This window comes from Nuphar pumila, chromosome 15, assembly GCF_984573655.1.
Source record: "Nuphar pumila chromosome 15, dmNupPumi1.hap1.1, whole genome shotgun sequence".
NCBI lineage: Eukaryota > Viridiplantae > Streptophyta > Magnoliopsida > Nymphaeales > Nymphaeaceae > Nuphar > Nuphar pumila.
This window is the reverse complement of record NC_143263.1, coordinates 88,123,972-88,133,205: the sequence shown is the minus strand read 5'-3', so window position 1 is coordinate 88,133,205 and position 9,234 is coordinate 88,123,972. Positions and strand designations below refer to the sequence as shown.

The 9,234-nt window shown below is 39.4% G+C and overlaps 1 protein-coding gene across 1 annotated transcript; it reads left to right on the top strand.

Annotated features, from left to right (window-relative positions):
• Window positions 1-223: 223 nt before the first annotated feature.
• On the top strand, window positions 224-6,625 carry LOC149815916 (putative cellulose synthase A catalytic subunit 5 [UDP-forming]). The gene is made up of 14 exons (XM_089990665.1): window positions 224-886; window positions 1,097-1,292; window positions 1,420-1,631; window positions 1,717-1,819; window positions 1,946-2,120; window positions 2,472-2,738; window positions 2,824-3,169; window positions 3,252-3,389; window positions 3,476-3,601; window positions 3,687-3,899; window positions 3,995-4,280; window positions 4,671-4,867; window positions 4,976-5,326; window positions 5,426-6,625. The coding sequence occupies exons 1-14, from the start codon at window positions 806-808 to the stop codon at window positions 6,008-6,010; spliced, it is 3,276 nt and encodes a 1,091-aa protein (XP_089846791.1). The 5' UTR covers window positions 224-805; the 3' UTR covers window positions 6,011-6,625.
• Window positions 6,626-9,234: the final 2,609 nt, after the last annotated feature.

The following is a 9,234-nucleotide window of genomic DNA, read 5'->3' as shown; positions in this document are numbered from 1 at the left end:
TATAGGCCGATTCACCTGAATCGTTGGCCAAACGATTCAGGGCTCATACAGATACTGACAGCATGATCCTGCCTGATTTTTTTCAAGAGGGTGGTGGGCTTTTTGGAACTTGTAATCATGGAGTCAAGGTAGAGCCCAGAAGAGAGCCAGCGTGGTTCTCTTTCTCTCTCATACATCATCAATTATTTAAGAGGCCGTCTTAACGAATGAGAACTGTCGGCAGAGGAAATGGCAGCGCAGGTTAAAAAAATGAACAACAAAACGTCCTTTTTTGCTTTTGACTACGAGGGGTAGGGAGAGCAAGACCAATCACGAAAGGAAGAGGGCAAAGAGAAGGGGCGGGGGGACTGGGGGGTTTTAGTTGCGGGTTTTCTTTTTCTTCCATTTCATTTATTATTGACGTTTTTTCTCTAAGTTTTTTACTGAGGGATCTTTGGTACTCAAGAAGGTGGGTGCGTATGATATAGTTAGTGAAAGTGTTAATTTTTTCTCCCATCCTTCGAGGGACTGAGATCGGAAGCAAGGAATAAGATTGGGCTTCTGGTTATGATTCAAAGACGACATCCCCAAATGGGGATGTTCCATTATTAAGAAGGGAGTTTGCAAAGAAGAAGGAGAGAGAGGGCAGGGGCTTCATTCAGATCGGAGAACAAAAGCTCCCCCTCTGGAATGTTGAAAGCTTGAGTTCTCCAACATGGCTTTTGTTGGAGATGCTCAGATCTGGTGAGAGAATAAAAGGACCCCCCCCCCCTGAATTTCCATTTTTAGCATATATTTTTGGAGGGGTATTGGTTAAGCAGAGTCGATGGAGGCGAGTGCTGGGTTAGTTGCAGGGTCTCACAACCGGAATGAGCTAGTTGTCATCCGTCGAGAAGGCGAATCAGGAGTAAGTAGCCCAACCTCCCAACCTCCCAACCCCATTTCACCTTTTCCTCAGTCTCTCTCTCTCTCTCTTGTTTTTCTTTCCCCTATTTTTTTTTTGTGTTTTTATCAGTTAGGTCTTTTGGGTTGTTGGGTGGCCAGCATTATGGGGGTTTCTGAAAAAAACTGAGTCCTTATTCTTTGTGGATTCTTGTTTTGCATTTACGTGGGTCAGCCCAAGCCACTGCAACAGTTGAGTGGGCAAATCTGTCAGATTTGTGGAGATGATGTTGGTCTAACTGCGGACGGTGAGCTCTTTGTTGCCTGTAACGAGTGCGCCTTCCCGGTTTGTAGGACCTGTTACGAGTATGAGCGAAGGGAGGGGAGTCAGGTCTGCCCTCAATGCAAGACCAGGTTTAAGCGTCTTAAGGGTAAGTGGCTTTTCAGACTTTGATTTGTTCTTTTTTTGTTGTTTTTGAGGTGAATCTTTCTTTCCTTTTTTTTTTCTTTAGATGACGGAAATACTTCTGTTTTGCTCTCTCTCATTTTTTCCCCCAGGGAGTGCAAGAGTTTCTGGTGATGAGGAAGAGGATGACGTCGATGACTTGGAAAACGAATTCAATTTTGATGGTCGGAATAGGGAAGATATGCAGTACCTTGCGGAGGCTATGTTTCAGGGTCACATGAGCTATGGTAGAGGTGGAGATATGGACATGCCACAAGTGGTTCATACAATGCCTCAAGTTCCCCTGCTTACCAATGGGCATATGGTAATCACAGAACAAGTGTTTTTCCTTCTTACTTACTTTCTGGGTTAAGTGGGTTTTGAGCAATTGAGGAGTTGTGGCGTTTCAGGTTGATGACATTCCTCCTGAGCAACACGCATTGGTTCCTTCGTTCATGGGAGGTGGGGGGAAAAGAATCCACCCTCTTCCTTTTGCAGATTCTAATCTTCCTGGTATGCATACTATGCGACATCATCCCATACGTTTCTTTTCTCCCTCCCCCTCCTGCTGTCGTTTTTATTAGTAAAATGAAATCGTTCTATGTCGTTACTGAGGCATTTGGGAAATTTCTTCTCCAGTACAACCCAGATCCATGGATCCTTCCAAGGATTTGGCTGCATACGGTTATGGGAGTGTCGCCTGGAAGGAAAGAGTGGAGAATTGGAAGCAAAAACAAGAGAAATTACAGGTCATGAGAAATGAAAATGGTGGCAAGGACTGGGATCCCGATGGTGATGGGCCAGAACTACCACTGTAAGGACCTCAAAACCTTGAAAGCGTAGAACAACGCCTTAATTTTTTGTGATCATGCATTTGACCTTGATAGCTTTCCTGAACTTATTTCCTTGCAAAGATCATGTTCCATACTTTAAATACTTGGTGAGCATAGAAGAAGAACTTTATTTTCACGGTCGTCATTTGACATTTCTACTCTCAAATTGATTTCCTTGACATATCATTTTTTAAAGCCATGAGAACGTTCTTAGCAGAACATCCTCTTAGCTGAGCGGTTCCACGCTTGGATTGAAGTGCCATTAGTTTTAGAACTAGGAAAAGGCATACAGTTTCATCTTTTCTGATACCTGTTTTAACTTTTTTGGTCAGTATGGATGAAGCCAGACAGCCCTTATCAAGGAAGATTCCTATTCCATCCAGCCAGATTAATCCCTACAGGATGATTGTCATAATTCGGCTTGTAGTTGTTGGGTTCTTTTTCCATTATCGAGTCACTCATCCAGTACCAGATGCTTATGCGTTGTGGCTGATATCAGTGATATGTGAGATCTGGTTTGCCATCTCTTGGATTCTTGATCAGTTCCCAAAGTGGCTTCCAATTGACAGGGAAACTTATCTGGATAGGCTGTCTTTGAGGTGCGTGTTTCACAAAGCAACTGCCATGTTCCTGTTGCTTATCTGGTGAGGTTGGTCTCCTTTTCTGACTGATTCCCTTATTTAGATATGAGAAAGAAGGCCAGCCTTCTCAGCTTGCACCAGTGGACTTCTTTGTGAGTACTGTGGATCCCTTAAAGGAGCCACCTCTTGTCACGGCAAACACCGTTCTGTCCATTCTTGCTGCCGACTACCCAGTGGACAAAGTATCCTGCTATGTTTCTGATGATGGTGCCGCTATGCTAACGTTTGAAGCATTATCAGAGACATCAGACTTTGCAAAAAAATGGGTTCCTTTCTGCAAAAAATTCAATATCGAGCCACGGGCACCAGAGTGGTACTTTGCTCAGAAAATTGATTATCTAAAGGATAAGGTCTTGCCATCATTTGTAAAGGAACGAAGGGCTATGAAGGTACTTTTAAACAATTTTGGTCCTACTTAGTTTTGTTTCTCTTCTTTTGGCTGGAGAACTGAATGGTTGATTGGATATGCAGAGAGAATATGAGGAATTCAAGGTTCGGATCAATGCTTTGGTTGCAAAAGCACAGAAGGTTCCTGAAGAAGGATGGACAATGCAGGATGGAACTCCTTGGCCTGGAAACAATGTCCGAGATCATCCTGGAATGATTCAGGTGTGCATTTTTGTGGTCTAGAAAAAACAGTTTTGTAGTGCTTGTCTCCTTGGATGTTCTAACTTGTTTGATATGGAGAAATGCAGGTTTTTCTAGGCGAGAGTGGGGGGCGTGATACAGAAGGAAATGAATTGCCACGCCTTGTGTATGTCTCTAGGGAAAAGAGGCCTGGCTTTAATCACCACAAGAAGGCTGGTGCCATGAATGCTCTGGTAAATTAGTGGTGCTTTATTTTTGTTTTCAAGTCAAGAAGACAAAACCTCTGTTTTTGACTATTTTACTGGCACTGTGTTGTAGATTAGAGTCTCTTCTGTGCTCACCAATGCACCTTACCTGTTGAACTTGGATTGTGATCACTACATCAACAACAGCAAGGCTCTTCGAGAGGCTATGTGTTTCATGATGGACCCATTGTTGGGAAAGAAAGTTTGTTATGTTCAGTTCCCTCAGAGATTTGATGGTATTGATCGACATGATCGATATGCAAATCGGAACATTGTGTTCTTTGACGTAAGCATCCTTAGGATGAAAACTTGAGTCACTTTGATTTTCACTTTTTTTTTAATCTTTTGACTCAAGCAAAGTGGCGTCAATGTGTGGTGCAGATCAATATGAAAGGCCTGGATGGAATTCAAGGTCCTATTTATGTTGGCACTGGGTGTGTTTTCAGACGACAGGCACTCTATGGACATGATGCTCCCAAAACGAAGAAACCACCCACAAGAACTTGTAATTGTTGGCCAAAGTGGTGCTGTTGTGGATGTTGCTGCTCAGGAAGGAAGAAGAAGAAAGCTACAAAGGCAAAACAAGACAAGAAAAAGAAGACTTTCAGGAAAGGTGATGCAGTGGCCCCAATGGCGAAGTTAGAGGCCATTGAGGAGGGGATTGAAGGTGTGCTATTCTTTTAGATCAAGTTATGCTCATCATGATCAGATCTTATAAAGTGGCAATCTTGTTCTTTTTCGTGTCTATCAGATCTTGTTATTTTCTGTAAATGCAGATCATTCATGAGCAATTTCTCTTCTAGTATCCATTTTTCTTTTTCTTTTTTCTGATTTCAGTCATGCTCAAATAATTTATATTACAAAAAGTTGTAGTAGAATAGAAGTAATGTACACGTATAAGTTTCTTTTCCATGAAATGCTTTTATCAGATTATAGACCTCTATATGGTGATGCTATCAGATGCTGGTTCTGACTGCTTTAGTTTTTCTTCATAATTAGATGATGATCCTTACTTTCCTATTTTGAATGTACTTTGCTAAAGTGAACATTTGATTAGGCACCGAAAGTGAGAAATCAGCTCATGCGATGGTGCAGAAGTTGGAGAAGAAGTTTGGTCAGTCGTCTGTTTTTGTTGCATCTACCCTTCTTGAAGATGGTGGCACCCTGAAATGTGCCACCGCAGCTTCTCTGCTGAAGGAAGCCATTCATGTCATTAGCTGTGGCTATGAAGATAAGACGGACTGGGGAAAGGAGGTAAGGCTCCACGTGATTTTTTCCATTCATGCAGCTATTTATTAGTTTTATGAGTCATTTTGACAATTAAGCTCTATTGACCAATCATTTCATGCACCTTGTGTCTAGGTGGGCTGGATTTATGGTTCTGTTACAGAGGATATCTTGACAGGTTTTAAGATGCACTGCCATGGATGGCGATCCATATATTGCATTCCATCGAGACCTGCTTTTAAGGGTTCTGCACCTATAAACCTTTCAGATCGTCTGCACCAAGTGCTTCGATGGGCCCTTGGATCCGTAGAAATATTTTTGAGCAGGCACTGTCCTCTTTGGTATGGATATGGTGGTGGCTTGAAATGGCTGGAGCGACTTTCTTACATAAACGCCACGATATACCCATGGACCTCGATTCCTTTGCTGGCATACTGTACACTGCCTGCCATTTGCCTCCTCACTGGGAAGTTCATCACTCCAGCGGTACAAACATCACCGAAACTCTCCGAGTGATGCCAACTGCTATCCTGCTTAATAATGTAGGATTTGTGTATTAAATGCTCTTTCTTCTATTCTTTGCAGCTCAGTAACATCGCTAGCCTGTGGTATCTGTCGCTTTTCATTTGCATTTTTGCCACTGGCATTCTGGAAATGCGGTGGAGTGGTGTTGGTATTGATGACTGGTGGAGAAATGAGCAGTTCTGGGTTATTGGAGGCGTCTCTTCTCACCTGTTTGCTGTTTTCCAAGGTCTGCTGAAGGTGCTTGCTGGTATCGACACCAATTTTACTGTTACCTCAAAGGCTGGTGACGATGAACAGTTCTCAGAGCTCTACGCATTCAAATGGACTACTCTGCTGATCCCTCCGACTACGCTGCTCATAATAAACTTGATTGGTGTTGTTGCCGGCATCTCCAATGCTATTAATAATGGGTACGAGTCATGGGGGCCTCTTTTTGGCAAGCTCTTCTTTTCCTTCTGGGTGATCGTTCATCTCTACCCTTTCCTCAAAGGTTTACTTGGGCGGCAGAACAGGACACCCACGATCATTATCGTCTGGTCCATTCTTCTTGCCTCAATTTTCTCCCTCTTGTGGGTTCGGATCGACCCGTTCCTTGCCAAATCAGATGGGCCTGTGTTGGAAGAGTGTGGATTAGATTGTAATTAGCGGGCTAGCAGGAGCTTATCACAAGGCCATTCTGTGCGGTTCCTTATTCACTCAGAGTAGTTGATTTATCTGCCATGGATGTGGTTGGGAATCTGCAACTGTAGATATAAACGGGCAGGCTATATTTTGCATTTCTTTGGGTCCGTGTTAGGTAGCAGCAGTCCAAATTCAGCAACCGACGGTAGTTTTCAGCAAAGTGACCTGTAAGAAGCGTGCATGTTTACTCTGTGCAGCTCCTTGATTCTTTATTTGTTGGTGATGGGAGAGGAAGGGTCGACGTTGTTCCTGTATTCTTGCTGTTGATGTCTTTTATATTGATTTCTTGGAAATAAGGGCAAATCCTGCCCTGGTTGGAGCACTGAGAAGAAGACTTAAAAGACTTTAGATCAGTTGGTATGTTCTGGTATTTTGTAGCTACAGGTGGCATTTCCAGAAAGCTAAAATCTGGACAGTTTTGTGTTTATCCAAGAGAAATCTGCTAAATGTGGCTCCTTCATAGTTGTATTCGTTTTACAGTGGATCACTTTCCAAATGTAGTGTGTGCAATAAGCTGCGATTCTTCCATTGTCATGAAACCATGTGGGTATATATATGATATTATACATGTTCCAACTATTTTCATGTTCAATTTCTGTTCAATAACAGGACTCGGTATTCTTTGATCACCTCGTTAATAAGCCATCTATTACAGGGAATCCTACCTACCAAGACAAGCGGTGGGCCTATTTGCAGCTTGTTTTGTTGTTCATTAATAATGCATACAAATTTCTTCATAATTATCGTTAAATTTATGCATTTGTGTATCTTCTATTGTGATAATGCTCATGTTTACGTTGTTTTAGGTGGCACGGAATCATGATTAGAATTTTATTCAATTCAGAGTTAAAATGATAAGTTATAATCGTTTTAAGTCTGAATAGCAGTTGATGTATTTTGAATTGGATCTTTTCGTGATCCACACTTTAATCCACTGAGATTCATTTGATAATTTTAAAAAAACCCCTCACTTAACGTCACCATTTTTTTGTAAATTAAAATATAGTTTAAGTAATATTTGGAAATATTTTTTATATTTTTGATTAATTTTATAATTTTTGATAAAACTTAATTAACATTATAAAAACTCAATTAGAGGCTGCCTGAAAGGGCCTTTCTGCTTTCAATTCACGCAGTTTCGTTCAATCCAAACGGTTTCGTTCAATCCAAACCGTCAGATGATTTAGAATAGCTTGTTTTTTTTTTTCTTTATTTCGTTAATCTGTAATTTTTTTCTTTGGTAATCTTTTGATCTGCATTTCCTTTATTTAGTTTTTGAAAAATTGAAATTAAAAATAAAAAAATATTTCAGATTGACTTAAGTGTAATCCAAACGACCGATCGAGTTTCTCTAGAATAGCGTTTTCTTTTTCCTTTTTTGTTAATTTGTCTTACTTAATCAAGTTAATTTATTACTTAGAAGTCTGCAATGGCAGAAGATCTACACTTGTTGTGAGTTATTTGTTTTCAATGTTTTTTTAATAGTGAAGTAAAAGCCAGATCCAAGGTTCGGATTGGCCATCGTCCAAATCGATCCTTGATCTAGCTTTAGATTAGCATTTTTTCTTAGTGCTTGTTTTTTTATTTTATTTAGGTTTAATATTTTTATTTTTTGTTATTTGGTTTAATTAGTTAGGATCTAAATTAATTTAATGTTTTGTTCATTTGATTAGTCAATTTTTTTTTTTAGCAAAACCTTAAATGAAATAAAAATCTAGTTTAGAATAGTGTAAGTTCATTTTCTGTTTTGTTTTGTTATTTTGCTGTTTTTGTTTTACGCATATATGGAGCTTACGAATTCCAAATTCAAATCCGTAAATTGGGTCGGGTTGCTGGATGAATCTATTTGCATTCTGCAAATTTTTGTTAGGTTCCAATTCAGATTGACAGACTGTTGCATCAGAATACGATAAGTTGTCCAGAATTTATGTTTTTCTGCACTTTTCTTGTTATTTAAATTGTTTTGAGAGTTTTGCATGAAAATTTTCAATTCCGTAAATTATGTTAGATTCTTCATCGTGTCAGGAACATTCCTATAGATTTACAGTAGGAATCGACACAGTTTACTAAACTGTTCTGCCGATTTACGAAAATCTATCGCGATAGGTGATTGCAAAATCGTGTAGAACCGACTTCGGGAATTGTGCTTCATTTGATTTTCGGTTTGTGAGTCCCGTGCATCATGTCGTGTTTTGAAATAGAGGATACTTCCTATTGTTTCCTTTGGGATCCGTGTCTAAGAATTGTAGTTTTCTTATTTTTTTATTCATGTATTTGTTTATATGATTTTTGTGAACTAACCTAGTCGTGCAAAGTGTAGTTTATTTTGTGTCATGTGTTTATTTTTTGTAGGTGGCTGCCAGGGGTGAGAGGAACAGTACTTAAGAGGACAAATGAGGATCGACACGTAAGGATTTGGATCTTAGTGCACAAGCATAAGCATTTTTTTTGTTTTTTTGTTTTATTCATAGTTAATTAGGGCCTTATGCCACATTTGGGGTTATATTTAATTTATTTTCTACTCGCAATATTGTAATAGGTTTTTATGCGCTTTTGTGTCACATATTTATTTAATTTTTATTTTTATTAAAGTAATAAAGGTGTGCTTGTGTGAAATACAATGTTTTTCACTTCGTTCTCGAGTTCGACCTGGATCTTACCCTAGTGTGAGCCGGTTTTTATTATTTGGTGTCTAGTTTATACCAAATTTTTTTGTCAAAAATACTTCTTTAAAATATATTTCATAAAACTTACACCACCCATAGTTTCACAAAGGTGACCATACCATAGTACCATCTTTCACCTTCATGAAAATGATTCCTATTAATTGCAATTGTTTTGGAGATAAAAACTGTGATTGCTTTAGGAAATTGAAATTCACCTAAATACCATTCAAAAGCATCTACAAAGAAACATAGAGCCTGAGAGCTTGCTTTTCATTTCGTTTAAAAATTGATGCCAGACCATTTTTACAATAAAAAACACTCTATACTCGTATCAGGGGACCACTAGCTTTACATTTTCACCATAAAAGATATTTATCTACTTGCCTATTATTATCATTATTTCTTAGCTTTTAGTTTTCAACTGTTCCAATTAAGAAAAGGGACACAATTCCACTGATCTCAACTATATGCAGAATAAAACGAATGCCATTTGCGGTGGAGATGGTTTGGTTTCTAGAATGT

Excerpts from the sequence above, each read along its gene's own strand:
- LOC149815916 (XM_089990665.1), top strand. The coding sequence starts at position 806 with ATGGAGGCGAGTGCTGGGTTAGTTGCAGGGTCTCACAACCGGAATGAG. Across the intron at positions 887-1,096 it reads GTCGAGAAGGCGAATCAGGA|CCCAAGCCACTGCAACAGTT; the intron begins GTAAGTAGCCCA and ends TACGTGGGTCAG. Across the intron at positions 1,293-1,419 it reads CAGGTTTAAGCGTCTTAAGG|GGAGTGCAAGAGTTTCTGGT; the intron begins GTAAGTGGCTTT and ends TTTTTCCCCCAG.